The following is a 23,937-nucleotide window of genomic DNA, read 5'->3' as shown; positions in this document are numbered from 1 at the left end:
CATTGAGTGAACGCCTGGCCTGATCACCCAGACGCCTTGCACCCCCCGCTCTTGAGTCTTACTGAGCGTACTCCGAGTTGGTCGACCCGAGTGGAGACAGTTTATGAGCGTGTGACCGGTACTTGTGTTCCTGCTGTCTCCAGAACTGGTATAACCCCCCCCCCCCCCGCCATCATCCCTATCCTAATTGATTTTTTAGTTGTCCTTATTGCTTGCCAAGTGACAGTGGCTAAAAAGTTACTAAGTTAGTTTATAAATAGTTGTGGTTTAGGTTTTTTACTGTTTCCTTGTATAAAGTTGTGTAAATAGTCAGCCCTATGGATAATACCAGTGTTAATTCAACTGTTCCTAACCCCTGGGCAGTTATTGGGAATTATTGTGATTTAGAAAAGCCTCAGGGAATTGTTTTGTGTTGTCTGGCAATCTGTTTAATTTTTGTTCTGATGATTGTCTGGCGCCATCAAAATAAAATCAGTTTGTACTTTTTGAAACCCCCAGTTGTGGTCTCATCCTTTCCGGCATCCCTTCAAACCTCGTGTATTACGGGGACTGACAGTTACCTGTGGCAGTTAGGGAAATTTTACCAATTCTCCCCTAAATTGTCTTTGTGAAAAGAAATTCTACGTGCCTGAAAAAAAATCATTTTTATTTTTCTTATACTAGTGGCTTGATCAGGCCTCAGCTCAGATGCCTGAAGTATTTATCCTTCAAAGTGTTATACCTTTCAAAGGCACTCGAGACCTGCTCCCAGCGCACATGGCTTTGCTCCCACCTAGATATGTTCTTATAATGCTCCATTCCCTTTGTACTCCACAGCATTTGTACCTAATTGTGGCTGACCCAGAATAGATCAGCTAGGACCAAGGAAAAGTTCTAGGAACCTTTCCTCCAACCCCACCTGGATGGGTCAGAAATCAAGTTTTGAATAGCCTCTATTTAGCGTCCCTTTTCTGCTTTCAGCTATGAAGTTATTACATCACAAGAACTCTTCTTAGCAATGAGCAATAACAATTGCCTTTTCTCAACCTAGTCTTATTTTATCAAAACAAAAACAAAACAAAAACAAAAACAAAAACAAAAACAAAACACACACCAGCATTTGCTTCATTTGCGGTGCTCGACTCAGACATTAACACATGACGTAAACTCCTACCTGTGATTGCCCACAGCAACAAGAACTGAATGCTGAGCTCAAATGCCATTTTACACCAGGCAGGCAGTGACAACCAGGCTTCTGACCAGCTGTTCGGAGAAGATATGACTTTAGTATCAGTTTCCTCTATTAATTTAGTACCTAGCAGGAACCTTGAAGGGCTGTAATAGACAGCAGAGGGAGAAATAGGTCAGACTTCAGCATTTTAGACTTGTCACAGCACAAGCAGAGAGGATAAATGCAGGCTTTGTAATTACTTCCCCAGCTCCTGTGTGATGGATGAAATAAGAGGTAGGGCAAAAAGAACAAATTACTTACCTGTAACTGTTGTGCTTTGAAGGCACAGAAATAGCCTACACCCTTGGGTCCCTGTACCTACAAATCCCCAGTTTTCTGCAATTATTCTGCTTAAGTGGAAAGTGAAATGCAACCTTCATTGTGGATCCATTAAAAAAAAAACCTTCAATATTAAAATCCCAGGCTTCAAAGGTAAGTCTGTTAATTTAGGAGACTACTTGTGTGAGTAAGGCAAACAAGGGCCTTTTAGGTTTTCTTCCTGAAAATTCTCTTCTCCTCAGGACAATCAGCGTGCCTCCAGTAAACCTGAGCAATGAACAGATGGGCTTAATGGAGAAGAACTAATTCCAACATCTCTTTTGAGAAGGGAAAAAAAATCCACAAGCTTTAATTAACCAGCTACAGAGCTACTATCTACCATGCATACAAAAGATACAGAGGAATACCCCAAGAGGAAAGGGAGTGGAACCCTTGGCTGGCTTAGTGCTGGGCCCCTTACAGCGTGGTCTTTTCTATGACAAGTGACTGGCCTACTGGAAAACCAGGAGAAATACAAGAAGAAGAGAGCTGTTTTGACACTGTTCTTTTACACAGGCTTATCTAAACAGGGTAGATATTGAAACAGCTCCAGATTCCAGCTGGACTTCATCTGCTGCACATACAATCCAAGTCACCATGCAGCATCAATTCATCAGGAACCTTGGAGATTCTTCCCTTCCTACACACAACCTGCCATTTTGGAGAAGGGGAAGGTTAAAGTATTTTGCTAAGAATCTCAAATCCCAAATGCAAAAGTGGTGAATTGGGAACGCTAAACTGGGAAAGTTTATTCACTTCAGAAGTCTGACACACATTTTAAAATACAGTTTGACATTCATATGCCTAATTCGACCGAACAAGCAATAAAATTACTTTTTTGAGACACACACTATTATGGAAAATCCAAGCATCAAAATGGTTATCTTGATTCATTCAAGTAATACTAAAACAATTATTTGTCACAAAACAACACTACTTTATACCTAAGAAGGTTTTGATATTTGCAATTACAGTTCTCCCCTCCAAAAAAATTCTTAGAAACAGGATGAAAAATGCATTAATCCATTTCTTCCCACTCTGACCACCCTTTGTAAGGGTCAACTATTGAACAAATAAAATCTTTTATTTTAATCTAGCACTGAAGCTCATGCAATGCTGCAGTGTTTATGTTTTTGTAATTATTCAAAGAGACTAAATTCAACCTGGATGTAGTTTCACATAAGTCAGGGGTCTCTAACCTTTTTAAGCACAAGATCACTTTTTGAATTTAAGTGCAACCCAAGATCTACCTCAAACCCACATATCCTTGCCCCGCCTCCTTTGTGCTCTTTGCCCTGCCTCTGACACCTCGCCACTGTTCACTCCATCCTCCCTCCCTCCCCCATTGGGGCAGGCAGTTGGGATGCAGGAGGGGGTTCATGACTTTGGTAGGGGTTCAGGATGTGGACTCCAATGAGCACTGCTTACCTTAGGTGGCAGTGCAGTGGGGCTAAGGCAGGCTCACCCCTGCCCTAGCTCTGCACCACTCCCAAAAGCAGCCAGCAAACTTGCTCTATCCATAGTCCTGTTGTGCCCCCTCTCTGCTCTGTGGAGATAGGACACAGGGTGGGAAAAGGGGGCACCTTGACATCAGCACCCTTCTCTTTCTTCCTTGCCCTGCACAGAAAGCAGGAGGCTTCTGGGGGGAACAGTTCCAAGGCAAAGGGCCGGAGATGCACAGCAGTGGGAGGAGCAGCAGCTGAAGCTCTGGCACTTGATAGCCATGTGGCCAAACCAGTTAGGATCAGCTGTCAGAGGCTCCAAGATCTACCAGTAGATCCTGATCTATTGATCGGTGACCACTGACGTAGGTTAATAAAGTCACATTAGGAAGTAATTTGGTTCAGCATGCTTAAGTGAGAAGGAAAATAATTATACTTTGTTCTTATGCAGCACCTTTTCCCAAAGGAGCTCCAAACACAAGCTCACAAGTATTAGCAAAGCAATTACTATTAAATCCATTTTACATTTTAGGAGTTGGTGATAGCGACTCCTATTATTAAAGTTGCCAACCGTTTCCCATTTTAACACCAAAGTTCAATCACTCACAAATTTGTCAAACTTTAGCTACTGGGACAGAAACACTGTAGCTACGTCTGAACTACAGGCTTCTTGCGCAAGAAGCCTTTTGTGTTAGTGTTTTTATGCAAATACTTCTTGCGCAAGAGCATGTCCACACCTCAAAGCTCATCACAAAAGCGATGTGCTTTTGTGCAAGAGAGCGTCCACACTGCTGGATGCTCTTGCGCAAAAAAGCTCTGATGGCCATTCCCATAATGGCTTTTTTCCTCTGGAGCATCCACACTTGCCTTCTTGCGCTATAGCTATAGCGCTAAAAGCAGTTATGCTCAGAAAAGGAGGTTTACCTACAGCAGAAAAAGCCCTCTGTTCTGCCATTTAACTGCCCATTTAATTGTGCAAGAGCTCGTTTGAGGTGTGGACACTCCCCAGGTTTTTGCGCAAAAACCTTGTAGTGTAGACATAGCCTCCATGTTTGGTCTCTATTTCAGGTTTAATTTCTTTGGAATGTTTCAGCCGATCTTGAGAAAAACATTAGGAAAAAGACAGCAAGTTTTGCCAATCTTAACCAATTTTTCTAACTTAAAAAACACAGCATTTCAAGTTTCTGTTCAAAATCTGAGATGTAGCAGTGGGATAGGCTTGTAGAACCAGAAAGAGAGAGAGATTTTTTGTGCCTGCAAAAAAAAAAAAAAAAAAAAAAAAAAATCCAGAAATGGACAAGTCACGAGCCACAGAAAGCTGCCATTTGTGCATGTGCCACAGAACTTATTAGGAGTTTGACCTTAAAAAAAAAAAATCTAATATCTGGCCATGGTCTCTCTCCCTCACAGATTTTTAGAAGCAGTCCCACAAACCAGATGTATCTTTTTAGGATGGATCGAGTATGTATGCTCTGCTGGCTGAAAGAGGAGGGTGCATTGGGTTGGGACTCAAAACGTCTTAGGTTCAAGTTTCACCTCTTTTTCTGACTGGCATTAATTAGAAGAATTGCGAAGTATACAGAGTTGTTAAGCAAGGTATACCCTTTCCTCCAAAGGAAGGCAAGTATCAGTCCTTTCCTTTTACATAATTAGTAAGTAAGGATCCACAGGTTGTACCAGACAGAACTGGGAAAAGAATCCTGATCTCTAAGGCCAAGCCTACAATACACCTAGAAGGTCGGCTTAAGGTACATCAACTCCAGCTTATGTAGTTGGAGTTGGCATACCATAAGCTGAGCTTGGTAAAGACACTGAAGTCAATTGCAAAACTACTTTTGACGTCAGTGGGAGAAATCTCAGATCCAAAATATCATAGAATCACAGAAAACTAGAACTGGAAGGGACCTCGAGAGGTCATCAAATCCAGTCCCCTGCCCTCATGCCAGGACCCAGCACCATCTAGAATGGGATCAACCCTGACTAGGGAGGTAAGTGAGTTGTCGACTACTCATTTCCCCCCCCCCCTCCCCTTTCTGCCTCTGTATCAGAGACAGCAGGGGGCACGGAAACAGGAGCAGGTGCTGGGCGGAGCCAGCTTAAAAGCCATTTCCCCCCAGCACTGTCACCACTGTGCTGCTTGCCCCTCCACCCCTGCACTGCTGCCTCTATCAGAGGCAGTGAGGAGGGGTGGGGCTCCAGCAGCAGACCCTGTTTGCGGTGGCCCAGACTGGCAAGCCCAGCTCAGTCCCAGTGAGCACCAGTCCGGGACTGCTGCGACTCTGCATTTTAAAGAGCCAGGCAGCTCTTACTACATTTAAAATGCAAAGCTGCAGCAGTCCCAATTCTGTCCTGGCTTGCACTGGTCGAGGACTAATCCAGCTACTGTTCTGTAGTTTAAATGTAATAGGAGGCCGGCTGCCTGTGCACCCGGCTCCTACTACATTTAAACTGCAGAGCTACAGCAAGGGTAGCTTCTGGACAGAGCATCTTCCCTTATCAGCCAATTGTGTGGTCAATACAAATTGTATTGACTACACAATTAGTGAATTACCGGCCTTTTAACATTCTTATCCCAGATAGAGGTTCGTCTAACCTGCTCTTAAAAATCTCCAGTGATGGAGATTCCACAACCCTCCTAGGCAACTTATTCCAGTGTTTAACCACCCTGATCATTACGAAATTTTTCGTAATGCCCAACCTAAGCCTCCCTTGCTGCACTGGAAGCCCATTGCTTCTTGTCCTATCCTCAGATCAAGGAGAAAATTTTTTCTCCCCTTGTAACACCCTTTTAGGTATTTGAAAACTGTTATGTCCACCCCTCAGTCTTCTCTCTTGCAGACTAAACAAACACAATTCTTTCAGTCTTCCCTCATAGGTCATATTTTCTAGACCTTTAATCATTTTTGTTGCTCTTCTCTGGACCTTCTCCAATTTCTCTACATCATTACTGAAATGTGGTGCCCACAGCTGGACACAATACTCCAGTTGAGGCCTAATCAGTGAAGAGTAGAGAAGAATTACTTCTGGTGTCTTGCTTATAGCACTCCTTTTAATGCATCCCAGAATCATGTTTGCTTTTTCGGCAACAATGTCACACTGTTCATTCATTTAGCTTGTGGTTCATTATGATCCCTAGATCCCTTTCTGTAGTATTTCCTAGACAGTCACTTCCCTTTTTGTATGTGTGAAACTGACTGTCCCTCCCTAAGTGGAGTACTTTGCATTTATCCTTACTGAATTTCGCCCTATTTACTTAGACTATTTCTTCAGTTTGTCGACATCATTTTGAATTATAAACCCTATCCTCTAAAGCAGTTGCAACCCCACCCAGCTCGGTATCATCTGCAAACTTTATAAGTGTACTCTCTATACCAATAACTAAACTGTTGGTGAAGATATTGAACAGAACTAGTCCCGAAACTGATCCCTGCATAACCCCATTTGTTATGCCCTTCAAGCATGACTGTAAACCATTTGTAACTATTCTTCTAAAAGGATTATCCAGCCAGTTATAGTACATAAGACCACATCTTATAGTAACCCCATCTACACTGTATTTTCCTAGTTTATTGATAAAAAGGTCATGCAAGACTATCAAATGCTTTACTGAAGTCTGTGTAAACCACATCTACCACTTTCCCCTTATCCATCAGGCTTGTTATCTTATCAAAGAAAGCCATTAGGTTGGTTGACATGATCTGTTCTTGACAAATCCATGCTGATTGTTACACATCACCTTATCTTCCAGATGCTTGCAGTTGGATTCCTTAATTATTTGCTCCATTATCTTTTCTGGCACAGAAGTTACAGCCAGCCCAGAGATGGCCAGGCCCCTGCCCGCCTGCTATCTGGTCCCCAGGGGCAGGCCAGGGCAGCGAGGACCTGGATGCTAGCAAGCTGCTTCTCCCCAAGGGCTGGGGTGCTTGCTGCCTCCCTGTGGTCATTCTGGGGTATAACTGTTCCCTGTGCTTGCTGCGCCCCTGTTGTCAATCATGAGTACAAGTGACCCTGCTATCACACTCCTCCCTTTCTGTTTGATGGAAAGCAATCATACTCCATGCACATTCCACGGTCCTGGCACAACCAAACCCTGACTTTGCTTTAAGTTATGTTAAGATGAAGTTATATACCATGTTTGTTGGTCCTGGCTCCTACCATTTAGGAGGAGTTCTTAAAACAGATATAGACACACACAGGTGACTACACTTGTCTACACTACAATATGCAAATGAGAGACTCATTTGCATGAGTTGCAATCTCATTTGCATGTTTTCTACTGCGCCATTATTGCGCTGGGGGTTTTCACACAAAAACAAGCAGTGTGCACATTTTCTTTTTGCTCAAAAACCCATTTTTTGTGCAAAAAGAAAATGGCCGCACTGCTTGCTTTTGCACCAAAATCCCAGCAGTGTGGATGGGGGGTTTTGCACAAAAAGAAAACGTCCTCACTGCTTGTTTTTGTGCAAAAACCCCAGCGCAAAAACGGATCGGCAGAAAATATGCAAATGAGATCGCAACTCATGCAAGTGAGTCCCTCGTTTGCATATTTTTTGCTTTGAAAACTCAGTGTCGATGGAGCCCCAGAGAGGCAAATGCCCAAATTCTCCAAATATACAGATGAACAGAGGACATAATGCTGCCAGCACTACATTTGAATTTTCTTGGCTTTCTTCGGTTTAAGTCAGATCTGTAATCTTATTCACATTTCAGAGGGAGAGCTGCTCAGAATGGACTGTATGCACATTTATATGTCAGTAATAAAAGTATATATTGCCTTACGTTGAAAGCCATTTCTTTTTTCCTAAGCCAGCTTTCAGCTTTGCTTGAGCCAAGTAGAATTCTGTACCTGGCAGCCTGAGAGAAACGTTTCCATTTCATGATTTTTAACATGTTTGGCAGCAGGACAGGCCCCCAGCACCAGACTGTTCAGCGGACAAAAAAATAATAATAATAACTGCATTTCCCCCAGAACCTCTCTGTATTACAGTCCACCTGGGTTTTAATATAGATTAACATCATTTTCCCTGTCAGAGAGAGAAAAGGACCAGCCAAGCATCGACACATTAACATTCTCTACACATAAAAGCTACCTCAGGGTTAGCGCAATAAAAGATTGTACAGATTGGATTACCTAGACTAGAGTGTACATCTAAATCCTTGGTCTGCAGCGTGGCAAATATATCATAAGGCAGCATATCTGGGACTCTATCTTCCTCCCAATTTATATCAATGGCAAAACTCCCAATGGCTCAATCAGGCCCATATAGGAAACCTCAGAATCTCCAAATGTAACTCACTGCTGGTACCAAGATACTTGCATCAGCTGTGAGAGCAGTTCACCTTCAAGGTAAAATAATCAAAAACTGGAAAGGGTGAGTGGTTAGGATAGTCGTAGAGCAGTGCTGGAGAACTGCAGACTGACCGCCCATGGCATAGATGCTGACTGTATGGGTGCTCCTGGGCTGGAGTACTCACAGGGAAAAATTAATGGATTCTGAGCACCCACAGACAGCTTAGCTCCACCTTTGGCCTCTTTTCTCCCTGTGCTTCTCACTCACTGGTGGCCCTGTTTACCAGCTCCTCCCCTCCTCCCTCCCCCGCTTCTGGAATGCAGCAAACATCTGATTTGTGGCATTTAGGAGAGAGGGGGAGGAGCAAGAACAGGGGACACTTGGAGGAGCTGAAGAAGAGACAGAGCATGGGGTATGGGATGGCCTGGGAAGAAGTGGGGGGGCGGAAGAGGATTGAGCAAACCTCTACTCCACAGCTAGAGGGGAAGTTGGTGCCTATGGCTAATAGTGTGACAGTAGTATGAATAACTTTGCTCATTAGCAACACCTACTCCTGAGTGAATTTTGCATGAAAAAATGAAAAATTCTGCAAACAATATTTTAAAGAGACTGAAAGACTATGCATATTTTATTTGTCAAAATAACACAGTATAATTACACTGGTTTCAATTATTTTGGTAATTTGTTTAAACTGCAATACAATGGATGGAGAATGTGGAAGGGGAATATTGGGGAAGATCCCTATACCCCTTATCTAATAGTAATGCAGCTAAATGTAGCTCTTTATTTCTAGTTATTAGTCAAATCTATGCAGCCATGTGTTCAGAGTTACATCATAAGCAAGTGAAGAGCAAATGAAGGCTGGGGTATCAAACTCACAATTTATACTGGCTACTGACCACCTCCAGATGGCTCAGTAGCAAAGAGCTCATGGAGCACATTTTGAAAGTACATTTTTTCAGTACAAAAGTTTAGACCAGTTCCAATCACTGAAATACCATAAGCATTTGTAAGGCCATATTGTCATTTTTCTATGGGGAAGCAAAGAAATCTGTAGCAGCCCTGAATTCTGCACACATGCAGGGACACAGAATTCCTCCAAGAATAAACATTACCTCGGAAGATTTCCCACTGCCAGGAACCTTACATATTTTGGGTTATGGTACCAGAAGAACTAGTAAAGATAATACCTAAAACTCTTCTTTTTTTTAAGCTAGCTAGATTTTATGTTGATGATGTCCCTTCCCCAAAACTGAAAGGTACAGTAAACAAAATATCCTACTTATTAGACTGTCCTGATATCTTTAACAAAAAAAAAAAAAAAACCCCAAAAAAACACATTTGAATCTTTCCATTAAATAGAGCATTAAACAACTCATCAGAAAAAAGGGTTACCCACAGTAGAACTTCACCAATTTCACCATTACATAACCCCTAGCATCTCTGATTAACACAGAAAAGAAGGCAGAGAAACCCATGAAAGCAACACTTGCCGCTAGTAACATAAGGAAACTACCAGGGACATAAGCAGACACCATAGTCCTAATGCTAAAGGATGGTATAACAGCAGAAACCATTTCAAACATTTCCAGACAATACAGTCTAATATTAACATCCACATAAAGGAGCTAATTTTCAGACTATCCACAACTGCTGCTTAAGACAATGAGATTTATTGGTGCTCAGCCTCAGCAAATCAGCTCCCTTATGTAGGTGCTTGACAATAGGCACCACTTTTGAAAATGGGGGCCTGCGGTTATAGATAAAACCCTCTTAACTGCAAGTCCCGCATATACCTGTGATTCTGATCCTTTCTGTTCAATTTGTATGGAGTTCTGTATGCCTTGCTTAGTAACTGCTGTAGGTTATTATAGCCTAATTCTAGTAAATTTTGTCAGTCAAATTCAGAAACTACTACAAGAAATAATTAAGAAAAAATCAACTACCCAGTTTTTTAAAAAAAATACCTATTATGTTGGACTGAAGGATTGCAAAGTCAATTGTCTGTGTGATATGCCCAAATACTCATTACTGCTAACCAATGCAAGTAACACAGCTAAAACAGAAAAGTAATGAGTCATGTAAAGGGTCATTTTACTGTACAATACTTCAGCAGATATGATAGCTACTGAACAACAAATAATTTCGTTGTAATTGCTGCCGATACAGCAAACAAAAAATGAATTCCTAACACTTAAAAAGTTTACACAGAACCAAAAGCAATTTACGGTAAAAACAACATAAAAAAAAATCAATGAATAGTGTAACTGCTAGGATGAAAAATTATAGCACCATCATCAGTGCCAGAATTTACTCCAATTGTGACATATATAGTGACTGGAAACAAGATTAAATCACTCAGGATTACTGCCACCTAAATTGCAATACAAATATCATTTGTATAGTACTTTTGTATGCACATGCCAGAACAATGTGCTAAAAATGAGCTGAACTCAATAAATTCACCAATATAAGACAATTCAAAGATGCCAAACATCTCAGCACTTCAAATTCTCACTTGGCAGATAAAGAGTGTAAATCCTAGTTTTATAAAGGGAAGCATCTGAAGGCAGAATGATGGATTATTGTGATCAGCTGGAACTTTGATCAACAGATCTTTTGATTTCCATACATTTTTGTGGCCTCCTATTAGTTCTCTGTATCTTTGCTCAATATTCATTCTAAAAGGGGAATACAGTTTCCAATTTTCAAAATGTAATGTCAATATCAAACCAAAAAGAAAAATGTTTTAACGGACTGAAAATAATCCATGGTGTCCAGGGCTTCATTGACATGCCATATACAAAGCACCGTTTACTATCAATAAGTGACAGTACAGCAAAAGAAGCTGTGCCCCACATGTCAGTAGTAAGCAGTTCCAGTAGTAGCATCAGAGAGGCAGTAAAATACCAGTGGGTTTCAGGAGTGCAGTACAAAGAACTGAGGATAAATTTGACTTGACTGGCACCGGTCTTGCATGGCAGGAGGTGCATATCACAACAGTATTCAGGAGGGGCAAAATGTAGAATATGTGAGTGTTCCAAGATTAGGAAAGGAAGGAAGCAGTTGATCCACAGTCAATCAACTGAAGCAAAACCGGTCATAGCACAAATAGCCACAGGCATGCAGAATTTACAGAAGTGTTTATGTGAAAATAATGAAGTTAAAGGGAGGGCTATAGACATTGGTACAATACACAGAGCCAAAACCAGAGTGGGGTGTGCCCTTGGCAGTAATTAAAAAAACTTTTTTTTTTTTTTTTACTTGACACAAGTGATGGAATTCTCCACTATTTATGTAATTGGGGCAAAGGATTTAGTAGTGTTCAGAAAGGCATTACACACTTATACAAATAACAGGAATATATGCCATTAAACTAAGGATACAAACTTATCAAAGAATAAGCCAGCCACTAACTGTCTCAGTTGAGGAAGAAACTTTCTGCATAGACATAGTCTATTATGGGGGCTTTGCTCCTTACTCTACACTAAAGAGTACAGTACTGGATATTGTAGGATACAGGATATTATACTATTGTCCTGATTTTTCAACCCTTATGATTCTAACAGTCCTGAACAACCAACTCTACACTACCCCAAGTAATGTGACATACCCTCAGAAAACAGCAAATATGCAGTAGAGCCAGCAGCAAATGTCCAGCATAATCAACAGCTGTACCCTCCCCATTGTGGGCAGCCACTTTCCCAAGAGGAGACATGTCATGACGAGGACTCCATTGGACACATAGCAATATTAAGTCACACAGAGTAGCACTGGTAAAGTCACCAATAGACATGCACTCCACACGGCAGATTAGGGAACCATACAAGAGAGGTAAGAAAGAACCACATCCTGCCATGTTCCTTGCAGAAATTAGACCATTCAGTGGCTGTTGCTTTATTCACTGCTTGCATGTCCAGTACTCATTGTTGGAGGATAAACTATGCTTTCCAAAACACGTCCTTCTTCCTTATTCCTACCCCTTTTTAGGATTGATCCTATACTCACTGCAGTCTATGGCAAAGCTTCCATTGACTTCGATGGCGTAGAATAGAAGTGGGGAACCTCTCCTGGATTTAGCCTCCGAAGCTCAGGGCTCTCCCCAGCCTTGAGAAGCACAGGCTGGCACTCCAGCCCTTCATGGGATTGGAACACACAAAATCTACTAGCCTGAACCTCCCCTAGGCTCTGGTGAGCAAGGGGAATTTGAGGAGTGTCTTTTTCCTTCTCAGTCAGGGCCACATCACTGAGGACTTCTTGTTGTTGTGTTTTTTGCTTCTCACTTGTGCGTGGCCCCAGACTGATTTTTCTGTGGGTCAGCAGACCCCCCCCCCCAACCCAAAAAAGGTTCCCCAACCCTAGAGTAGAATTAAGGCCTTACTAGGTTGTCCTCTCCTTTGCACTCAGAGGCAGCATATCAGCCCAGAGCTTTGTTTATATATTCTACTCCTCTCACCGACAGCACCCATTCACACAATTTGCTCTATCTCCTATCCTTTGTGACACGTGCAGCTCTGCACACATTGTCTAAGCTACTCAAGCTATTCCTTTTTACAGAGAATGTTAGGTATAAAAGATGAAGGTGGCGCAAGGTTAATCAGATATTACAATTGTCTTGAGGCAGGCCAAAATGATGGAATAGCCATTTGAATATTCAATCCCCAAATGGAAAAAACTAATAAAAATTAATGGGTATTATGCAAATTAGAACATATCTGTGCTTGTAGCTGAAAGCCCATGCCATAGCACAGGTATAATTCATAAAGTTGTGTGTAAAGTTGTGTGTAAAAAAAGCTAAAAATTACTGAGAACTTAAAACTGGGCAATAAGACCATGAATCTCAGTGATGATTGAACTGTGGTGATATTCTAATAAAATGAGTTGTTCTCCATGCTATGATTTCCATTGATTAGCACAGACCTTCTAGGCTTCATAGGGATGTTTGAGGTTATTGTGGCTGTTGTTTGTGTCTAGGGGGAGTTGTGATGGGAGTTTTCTGTTGATTTGTGAAAGTGGTATATGGGCACATGGGAGTGGCAGCTGAGCCAAGTTATCCACCAGTCTCTCATATACTCAATGAAATGGTTGCACATAAATTAGCTGGGGAGTAAGACTTGTGATTAGTCAAGATACCTCTGATATCACAATAGCGTAGGACTCGGGGCAGGCAAAGATACATGCCTTGCTGTAGCTGAAACACACATAGGTGTAATTCATAAAATCAAAATAGTTGAGAACTTAAAAGTTGGACATTAAATGATGGTAAATCAGAATGATGGTCCAACCTGGTGAGGTTCTGAACAAAAGTTGCTCTCAGACTCAGCCATGCTTCTAATTGTTTACATCACTTCACACTGACCGTACAGACAACATAGGCTCCAGGGTGACATACAGCACAACAATCCAGGGTTTTTTGTTGTATGGATTAGTTATGCTGCTCAGGTTCACACCTCTTGTGCTAGATGCTATACAAACAGAGATAGATACAGTCCCTGTCCTAGAGATCTTAATCCATAAATGGATTGGATTGTAAATTCATCAGGACAGGGACTATATATGTATGTATTTGTCTTTGTACAGCATATAGTAGAAGAGATCTGATCAGCATTACTGTCTTATAAATAATGCGCGCGCACACACACACACACACACACACACACATACACACACACACACAGAGAGAGAGAGAGAGAGAGAGAGAGAGAGAGAGATTGGAGGAGAAACAAATCAGTTTGCATTGCATTGAATTTGCAACTCCCCTTTTCATCTATAGGTTGTGATTTAAACTGTAAATTCCTTGGAGCAGGAAGCTGTGTTTGTTAAGCACTTAGTATTTACTCAGCCCCCAAAACTCTGCAAATAGTGAAACTGATAATGTTTGTTTTCCTTTTATTGAAATGGGATAAAACATTTAACTGAGCAAACCAAAGTGATCACCACCAGCACATAATGTCAATATGTATTTATAACAAAAGCAGGCACTTCAGTCACAAATCACTAATTTCCATAGGGTTTGTAACTGTAACATTCCCAATACAGTACTGAGATTTCTCAGGACCATCACAGCTGTATACTTCCGAAGCAACATTAAGAGATATTCCCATTTCTGACCCTTTTTAATCAAAGTGGAAATTGAAAAGAAATGCCCTTATTACAACAGTGAATCTATGTTGATATTTTTTCTTCCCAGTCCAACAGGTGGTACACGTTTGCTACACAATTACGAAAAGAAAAAATACTAACACTGAGCAATTGCTGTAACATTTCTTTTATTTTAATGATCCTCACAGTCATATAGTAAAACTACTTCATCCAGTATTTCTTTACACACAAGCATTATATCATTCTGTGCTAATTCAGCAGGAGAGGGAGATATTTTCTTAAAAGCAAAGAATAAACATGCATTTGCTAAGGGGTATATACTTCCTTCCTTCCTTGTCCTGTGAGATGCATAAGTGCATGCAAGCAGGGGCAATTAATCTTGGTTTTCAAGATCTAGATCAATAATTGTGAAATTCTTGTAGGACGCAGACCATAATACCACCTCACTCTCAATCAATGTAAACTGGTTGTCATAATATATTTAACAAGTAATGCACATTTCTAGGCAATATACAGAGCAGGGGAGAACATACATGCTCTGGCTGGGAAGTTACTGAATATATGTTTACAGCCAGAGAGGGATGAGGAATTCCAGGGTTTCCTGCCCTCTTTCAAACAATAAATAACGGATCCATGCAGCAATTAGCATGTGCAGCAGGAGGTAATTTTTGCACAGCACCAAGACGGACCCAAACTACACCTGTCGCACTAGCTCCCAAGCGCAAACAAGTGCTAGTCTCTAAAGCATCCTTTGTTTGGTCTATACTATAGCCACCTGAATCGTACAGGATTAACTCCCTCGCCAGCACCTCTAGGGAAGCGGGGCAGGTAGGATGACCCTACCTGTGAGACGGCCGACGAGGCTGCTGCTGTCGCTTCGCCAGGGCCTGGCACCATCCTTCACTGCTCCATCGATGGAGCAGAAGCCAGCGGGAGGGAGAGAGGCGTGTGCGCCGCAGGGAGGGGGGCAGTAGCAAAGCGCCAGGCCAGGCTGCCTAATGTCTTCTCCCTGCTGCTGAATCAGGGAGCTGCTGCCCGGACCTCCAGCGCGGCGGCGGCTGCAGGAGCGAGCGGGCAGCGGGCAGCGGTTCCTCCTTCCACCGCCCAGCAGCAGCAGCAGCGGATGCTACCGCGCAGCACCGCCCGGAGACGCCCCCAGCTGCCTCCCCGCCCCGCCATAGGCAGCCCAGCCCTCTGCCGGGGACGAGAGAGGCGGGGCTCGGGGAGCGGCAGAGGGAACCTGCCCTGGTAGCGCGGCCCGGCCTGGCTGCGGGGCCGAGCTGCACGAAGCAGGGTGGCGGGCAAGGGGGAGGGTTTGCCCCACGCCCCGGCAGCGCCTTACAGCGGGCGCTTACCAGTTTCGTCCACGGCAGGCAGAGCCGGAGCTGCCCGAAGGTGGGAGCTGGAACAGCCCCAGAGAAAGGGGCCCGCCCCCCACGCCCCTGGAAGTCCAGCGTCTTCACGCGCCGCCTGGGGCAGCGAGTCAGACCCGGCGCCCTTAGGGCGGGCAAGCCCCTGCATTTCTCCTCAGCCGAGCGGGCACGCGTGAGGCGCAGCAGGGCAGCGCTGGGGCGTGCTCAGGAGAGGTACCCAGAAGCCTGGCTCCCCAGCCCCCTGCTCTAACGAACAGAAACACAATTGACGTGGGGGGTGGGGTGGACAAAGACGGGTTTTTAAAGGCGCTTGCCCCAGAGCTCAGTCTGCAGTAAAGTGGGGGTGCAGGGCGGGAAACTAATGCTGACTATCCGCCAGGGGCAAGTGGTGAATAATGCCAGGGGCTGTGTGAGCAGAGGTCCACAGGGGAGTGGCAGTGAAGAGACCACGGTTGGGTTGCTTGAAGACTCACAGCTCAAGGGGAGCCCTGGCTCTATATCCTCTTTGCCCCCCCCTTTTTACCAGGGCTGACTTCCTTGGGTTGTCAGGGTTTGGGAAAGAAGTGAGAGAAGGAGCAAAGACTGAGTTCCTCCACCTTAGATCTTCTGCTAGTGCATGGGGTGAGCAATCATTTTTATTGGAGGGTGGTGTCACTCCAAGAATTTGGTACGTGGTGAAAGGCCACACACTCTTTTATGATATTAATGGAGGGGGTGCAGGATCTGGGACAGAAGTTGGGTACAGAAGGGAGCCCTGAGGAGGGGACTGGGATGCAGGATGGGGTGTGGGTTTGGGGGGAGGGGAAGTTGGCTGAAGGATAGTATTCTGACCTGGAGGAGGGGTGTAGAAGTGGCAATTGTGGACTGAGTGTAGCTAAAGTCTAGGGATTGGATTATGATCTGGGGCAGGGATGCAAGAGGGGGTGTAGAGGGTTGGGTTATAACCTGCGGCAGGAGCTTGGGTGCAGAAGGGAGTGGGGGGCCAGGTGCAGGCTCTGGCCTGGAAGCACTTACCTCTGGCAGTTGCAGCCAGTGGTGACTCTCAAGCAGGGTCCCTGGCTGCTACAGCCCCACATGCTGCTTAAAGTGGTCCACTGCTGGGGCTAGCATGTGTGTCTGCGCTGTGTGCCCCCGGGGGGAGGGGGGAGTGTCTCCACATACTGCATGCACCTTCAAGCACATCCCAGGCAGTGCCCCTTGGCCCATGTCTGACCAACAGGAACTGCAAGAATTGTGTTGGGGGTAGCACACAGCTTCCCCCCCCCCCCCCAAAGGGGCATGCGCCATGCAGAGATGCACCATGCAGAGCCACAAAGCTCCAGCTCCAGCTCCGGCTCCAACTGATGCCAGGGAGCTCTGACCCCTACTGCACAGCTGACCCCAGCAGCAGGGCCAGCAGGAGTGGCAGAGCTCCAGCCCAGGGAGCAATGGCTGGCCAGGCAGCAGTGGGATGGGCATTGGGGGGGAAGGGTATAACGGGTCCACCCGCTGGTGAGCGCCCTGCTGTGGCCAAGTGGTGCTGTGCAGGATTCTTGCCTGATTGTCTGGTTGTCCTCAAAGTCCTAGAACTAGGGCCTGACTACCCCCGTCCACAATGCTAGTAAGTCTCTGGTTGCAGCTGATCTTTCGCTAGTGGGCCTGGGTTTTACCCAGATCTAGGCTCAGCTCACACTGGGAGCTAGCCATAGTGCTGATCCCCCAGTCAGGATATAGACCTGACTGGGTAGAGCTCCTGAAGAGAACTGGCAGGCCACAGCCCTGAAGCTTCTTTTATACCCCTCTGCTGGGTCCTGATTGGCTGCTGCAGAGACAGCTACTCTATAGTGTCTGGAGGACCTCTTCTCCCCTCTTTCTGCTGGGATGGAGGGCAGCAAGGCCACTAGCCTCCTGTAGGGTGTGTTGGGGCCTAGTCCAGCCCATCACAGGGGCATCAGTTTAACGCAGGCCAGTAGGGAAGGGACCTCCCCTGGTTCAGCAAATCCCCTTGTCCTGGACAAGTCAGGTCCCAAGGGTGCCGGACCAGAGAAGTTCGACCTGTACTAAATTATTTCACTGTCCAATAATGTACATGGGGCAAAATGCACTCTGGGAGCAATGATCTGTAAAAGACAGAATTGACAACCTGAGGCATTCAAAAGCCATGAGGCAGGCCTCACCCCAAATCATGAGATTTAACTAACACTAACACACACACACACACACACACACACACGTTCTTTTTAGTTCCCTTCAATCTTTTCTCCACAATTATTAGGGCAAGAAGCTTACTTATTCCTATTAAATGAAAGCTGATTTTTTCACAAATTAACATCACTCCAGAAAATGAGGCTTAAAGAAAACCACCAGATAGCACAAGACATGTTATAAAATTTGCAAGAGATGTCAACACTTGAAATGTGTCACATGAAATAAGTAATAGAAATAATATAGCAAATCTCATCCCTAGAGGCTTTTAAGTCCCAGCTTGTCAAAGCCCTGGCTAGGATGAGTTAGTTGGGATTGGTCCTGCTTTTAGCAAGTGTGACGGACTGGGCCGGGTCTGGGCACCACTGAGGGCATCCACTCAGGGCAAATTTCTCAAACTCAGGGCTCCTTACAGCCCCAGACCGGGGACCTTCCCAAACAGGCCACAAACCAGTCACATCGAGCGCTTCAGCTGCCAATCTGGCCAGCCAGAAGTCTCACGAGCAAAACCCCTCTGGCACCCCAGCTCTTTCTGTGCCCCAATCAGCCCCAGGCCTAACACACAGGTGAGGGGTTATAGAACCCAATCTCACCTACCCCAAATGGGTTCTTCCGGTCCCAAGAAACCAACCACAGTTCCCAGGTCAATTTACACTTTGGATCTTACCCACAAGATCACGCTGAGCCAATCCTTTAGGATCTAAAATCTAAAGGTTTATTACTAAAAGAAAGAAAATCATGAGGTTGTTAAAGAAAATACATTACATGCACCAATCACGAAGTTCTTGATACAGGCTCTTAGCAGAGATGTTATAAACTGCTATCTTAAAAGTCTCTGATGCACATCCTATATCAGGATGGGTCCATGGTTCTTCCCAGCTCGTTGTTCCCTGCAAGGCTGCATCTGGGATCAGGAGCTGAACTCAAGACAAGATGGAGGGTGCCACATGGCACTTATATATCCATCCCTGGTCTCTTCCAAGCTGTAGCAGGTCACATGGTCAGGGATCTATCCTTGTTTCACATGCTTGCAGCCATTATGCCCTGGCTGGTTTGCAGGTAGCTAGACATATTCCTTCAGGTATGTCTCTGGCACTTAGAGATCTATTGTCCATGGAGCCTCACTAATTAGCATAGCCATTAAACGAACATTCCTGGCACATTGCTCTGCCTCAGACAGAGCATTTTCCAGCAACAGCGCAGAGTACCTATTTATAAACTCCACATACAGATATTATACAAGTACATGAGTAGCACATACAGAATCAGTAGAACATAAGCTTTCATTCAACATCTCACATGACCCCCTTTGTACAGACTTTTGGGGCAAACATCCCGCCCCATGGGTGCAGCAACAATCTTTAGAATCCAATAACGTGACACTTGAAATTTGTCACATTAAATAATTAATAAAAATAATATAGCAAATTTCATCCCTAGAGGCTTTTAAGTCGTAGCTTGTCAAAGCCCTGGCTAGGATGAGTTAGTTGGGATTAGTCCTGCTTTTAGCAAGGTATGGGACTCAATGACGTCCTGAGGTTTCTTCCAACCCTATGATCCACCCCAAAACACTTCACAAACTATATGTATATAATACCACTAAAATGCAGCTACTTCACGGGGTAAAGCATAGTAACAGCACTCTGGCGCACAGTATCCTGCAGAAAAATATTGTGGTACCAGAAATCTTAAGCAAAGATTTGGTTAACTGCGTTCACCAAAGCAGACAGGACTTTGGTTTTAAGATCACATCCAGACACGACTGACATAGGAAACTGCTTGGAAGACATGCACACACATTATATAGCTAGATAATGTATATATGCATACCTAAAAAGGATGCAGGGTCAAGTTGACCCTGATGGGATTTGAATGTTTGCTTCTAAGAAAGATGGAATGAAGAAACAAGAGTTAAAATTTAGTATTATTGAGTCTTTGCATTTAGTATATGATTATCAGCACCAGTAAAAATTCTAGTCCCAGACAAGCTTCAACTGGGCCATTTTATCCCATATAGGATTATCATAAGAGTTTTATCCTTCCACAGACTTGACTGGACCCAGCTTCTGCAGCTGCAGATAAAATAGCAGGAAACGCATACAGCAAAAATCTTAAGGTACTGAGCTTCTGAATTTTAATTCTGTAATAATGATTCAGATGCATTCATTTAGAATAGAATTAATGGATCAGAAAGCATCTGACAAATTCCCAATGTGGCTGCAGAGAAAGTGGGAATTAGTAGCCTAACTTTGCCACAGATTGAAAAAAGGAATGAACATGACTTAACCATTTGGAAAGATGCTGGGATGTCATATCCAACACCTCCACCAAGAGATAGCTTGGGAGCCAATTAAGATCTTACCTAAGACAACATACAGGTCACCTATATTACTGCCCAAGGTCCAACACTTTTGAAGGCCAATCTCTTCATATGTGACATCTGGCATGCACTTACAATCTCCCACACCCCAGAAAGATGAATTTGGGGTCCAAATCTTTTTAGTTCTCCAGCATGACCCACCCACCCAAACCTCCCTCACCAACTGCCAAAATTCTCCCAACTACAGTGATTAGACTGTTCCCTTCCAACTGACAAATCCCTGTGTCACAGGGACAAGTGCCTCCAACTAATACCTATGTAAACACTTTTTTTTTTGGTTTTGCAGAGTTTCTCACTAAAATACTCACATTTTTTCATGAGATTTCATATTCCCTAAATGTTGCTTTGTTTATATTTTCATCTCAATGGCTATGGCATGTTCACATTGAAAATTTGCAGAAAAGTGAATTTTCACAGATTCACTCCAAAATAATGTATCCATTTTCATTCTTCAAAAAGATTTCACAAAACTAAGTGCCTAGGCTTTAATAATTGGTCAATTTTTAATCATAAAGGATCTCAGAAAACTAAGTGACTGGGCAACAAAATGGGAGATAAAATTCAATGTTGACAAATGCAAATTAAAGCATATTGGAAAACATAATCCCAAGTAAACACATAAAATGATGGGGACTAAATTAGCTGTTACCACTCGAGAGCTCTTGAAGGCACTGTGTCTAGTTCTCTAAAAACATCCACTCAATGTGCAGCAGCAGTCAAAAGAGCAAACAAAATGTTAGGAATCTTTAAGAAAGGGATAGAGAATAAGACAGATAATATCTTACTGCCTCTTATTTAAAATATGGATGTCCCATGGATTTATATAAGTTCAGATGTGACCTCCTCTCAAAAAAGAAATATTGGAATTTGAAAAGGTTCAAAAAAGGACAACAAAACAATGAGTAGTATGGAATGGCTGTCATATGAGGGGAGATTAATGACTGTGACTTTTCAGCTTTGAAAAGAGACTGCAAAGTTGGGATGTGATAGAGGTCTAAAATTATGGTCATTCTTGCATTCTTAAGTAGATCCATTCCTGCTCAAGCCCAGGTTCCACAAAAAAATAGACCTGGTTTTGCTCAAAGAAATCCATGAGTAACATTTTAAGCAAGTATCTTCATAGAATCATAGAATAATAGGACTGGAAGGGACCTCGAGAGGTCATCGAGTCCAGCCCCCCGCCCTCAAGGCAGGATCAAGCTCCGTCTACACCATCCCTGACAGATGTCTATCTAACCTGTTCTTAAATATCTCCAGAGAGGGAGATTCCACCACCTCCCTTGGCAATTTATTCCAATATTTGACCACCCTGACAGTTAGGAATTTTTTCCTAATGTCCAATCTAAACCTCCCCTGCTGCACTTTAAGCCCATTACTCCTTGTCCTGTCCTCAGAAACCAAGAGGAACAAATTTTCGCCTTCCTCCTTGTGACACCCTTTTAGATATTTGAAAACCGCTATCATGTCCCCCCTTAATCTTCTTTTTTCCAAACTAAACAAGCCCAGTTCATGAAGCCTGGCTTCATAGGTCATGTTCTCTAAACCTTTAATCATTCTTGTCGCTCTTCTCTGTACCCTTTCCAATTTCTCCACATCTTTCTTGAAATGTGGCGCCCAGAACTGGACACAGTACTCCAGCTGAGGCCTAACTAGTGCAGAGTAGAGCGGCAGAATGACTTCACGAGTTTTGCTTACAACACACCTGTTGATACCACCTAGAATCATATTTGCTTTTTTTGCAACAGCATCACACTGTTGACTCATATTCAACTTGTGGTCCACTATGACATTCCACAAAGTGAAAGTAATGGTTTCGCGAGAACCCACCAGTTAGGAGCTGCCATTTTTTTTTTTTTTTTTGGTTAACCAGATTTCCCCGTTTGTGTTTTTTTTAAAAGGGTTCCGTGGCCAAATAAAATTGGGAAACACTGCTCTAAGGCACCTGTAACTGCTCACTGTTATGCAGGTACTGCAGAACACTTAAAAAAGGCTACATCTAGACTGCAGACTTCTTTTGGAAGAAGCTTTTCAGGAAGAGATCTTCCGAAAGCGCGCATCCACACTGCCAGAGCGCATTGAAAAAGTGATCTGCTTTATCAAAGATAGCATCCATATTGACTGGATGCTATCTCGCATTTAAGCTGTGATTACTATGGATGGAGTGGCCACCAGGACATCTGTGCTTTTTCCTCTTCTTTCGAAAGAACTCCCTCTTCCTGTCCACACACGCCTTTTTTCAAAAGAGCTCTTTCGGAAAAAGGCTTCTTCCTTGGAGAAAGAGGTTTACCAATGTCAGAATAACACCCTCTGTTCTTTCGATTTTTTTTCTGAAAGAACGTGACTGCAGTGTGGACGTGACTTTTTTTTTTTTTTGAAAAATGGCTCTTTTTCTGAAAAAACTCTGTAGTGTAAACATAGCCAAAGTGCCCTCAAAGGCAAATAAATTTTCACTTGTCAGTGTACAGGAATTGTTTTCTACCTTTTTTCCTTTCCTTCTATAGCCCCTCTTTCACTTTTCCCAACTGTAGGTTGGTCCTAGGAAGATGCCATTTCTTGGGGCTTCATAGCTGCTTTTCCAGAAGCCCAGCTAAGGCTGGTGCCTGCTCTGAAGGGCAGTTAGGAAAACAAGTCCCCACACTTGTGAAGGGCAGCAGAAGACACAGGGGAGCAGATGGCGGGAGGGGAGGGGGGAGGACATGGCAGAAAAGAGGAAAAGAGAGAGGTTTATAAGATATTAATAACTGGGGTGCCACAGTGGCACACATCAGAACAAACGCACATGGACTCAACATTGGTGCACGAAACAAAACTCACTCCACTCATGGGTGGAAAAACTTAGAGGGAACACTGATCATGACCCCCTTTACATTTACTGTAGAAGCGAAAAAAAATTAAGTATCATTGATATGCCTTAATAATTTGTATGTTTAAAGATGATCTAGAATACTTTATCTTGAAAGGTGTGTGAGAGAGCGAGCAAGTGAATAAGATTTTTGATGTGACAAAATGTTCAATGCCTCATAACCCTTCTGATTGTTTTGTGGGAAATAGAGGTGTTGCTATACTGGTTGCTTGACATAGTTACGAAATCCTGACTTTACCACCTGAAACAGCTCAGTGTACCCTCTAATAAATGTGGTAGATATATTTGCAAAAATCCTGCTTTATTTGAAAGTAGATTTTTCATTTATATGCTCAGCCATTTTCTGGATGGTTTAGTAGCTGTGCTTAGTGCTCCCAAGACATCCATAGGGTTAGGGAAACAAACTCTCCATTTGTTCTTCAAATGGACAACCCACCCTCCTAATGGAACAATCCAGAATAACATTCCCAAGTTTCCAGCTGTTATGTGCTCTCTTCCTCCAGAGAGGAGAGTCTGGTTCAGTGCATTTAACTTTTCAAAAAAGTCAGGGTTTTTTTCCCCCTCTATTACAGGAACAAGTTATAACATTCAGACTCAGCCTGCCCTGAATGTCAGAGAAAACTGTGCTGATTGCAAAGATCCAGTTACAACAATTATTGCCCAAACACAATTTGCAGCTCCAGAAATGCTGTGAAATGGGAAAAAAACAGAGACAACGTTGATAAAGATGATAGAAGCTGACATTTCCTTGCTGAGCAAAGTCCTGATAAAATA

General features: G+C 43.5%; 1 protein-coding gene across 8 annotated transcripts in view; it reads right to left on the bottom strand.

Moving 5' to 3' along the window:
- Window positions 1-15,985, bottom strand: part of KIAA0319 (KIAA0319 ortholog) — an 84,208-nt gene extending 68,223 nt beyond the window's left edge. For 4 of the 8 annotated variants that reach the window (XM_075921143.1, XM_075921144.1, XM_075921145.1 and 1 more), the window contains exon 1: window positions 15,719-15,985. In XM_075921143.1, the coding sequence (XP_075777258.1) occupies window positions 15,719-15,884 (166 nt within the window). In that variant the 5' untranslated portion in view covers window positions 15,885-15,985. Of the gene's footprint in view, window positions 1-1,153; window positions 1,315-15,206; window positions 15,334-15,718 lie in introns of those variants that run through there. The other 4 variants (XM_025190092.2, XM_075921147.1, XM_006133995.4 and 1 more) reach the window with 4 other exon arrangements.
- Window positions 15,986-23,937: the final 7,952 nt, after the last annotated feature.

This window comes from Pelodiscus sinensis, chromosome 2 (assembly GCF_049634645.1).
Source record: "Pelodiscus sinensis isolate JC-2024 chromosome 2, ASM4963464v1, whole genome shotgun sequence".
NCBI classification, from domain to species: Eukaryota; Metazoa; Chordata; order Testudines; family Trionychidae; genus Pelodiscus; species Pelodiscus sinensis.
Note: the sequence above shows the minus strand (reverse complement) of the source record. Positions and strands in the feature narration are given on the sequence as shown.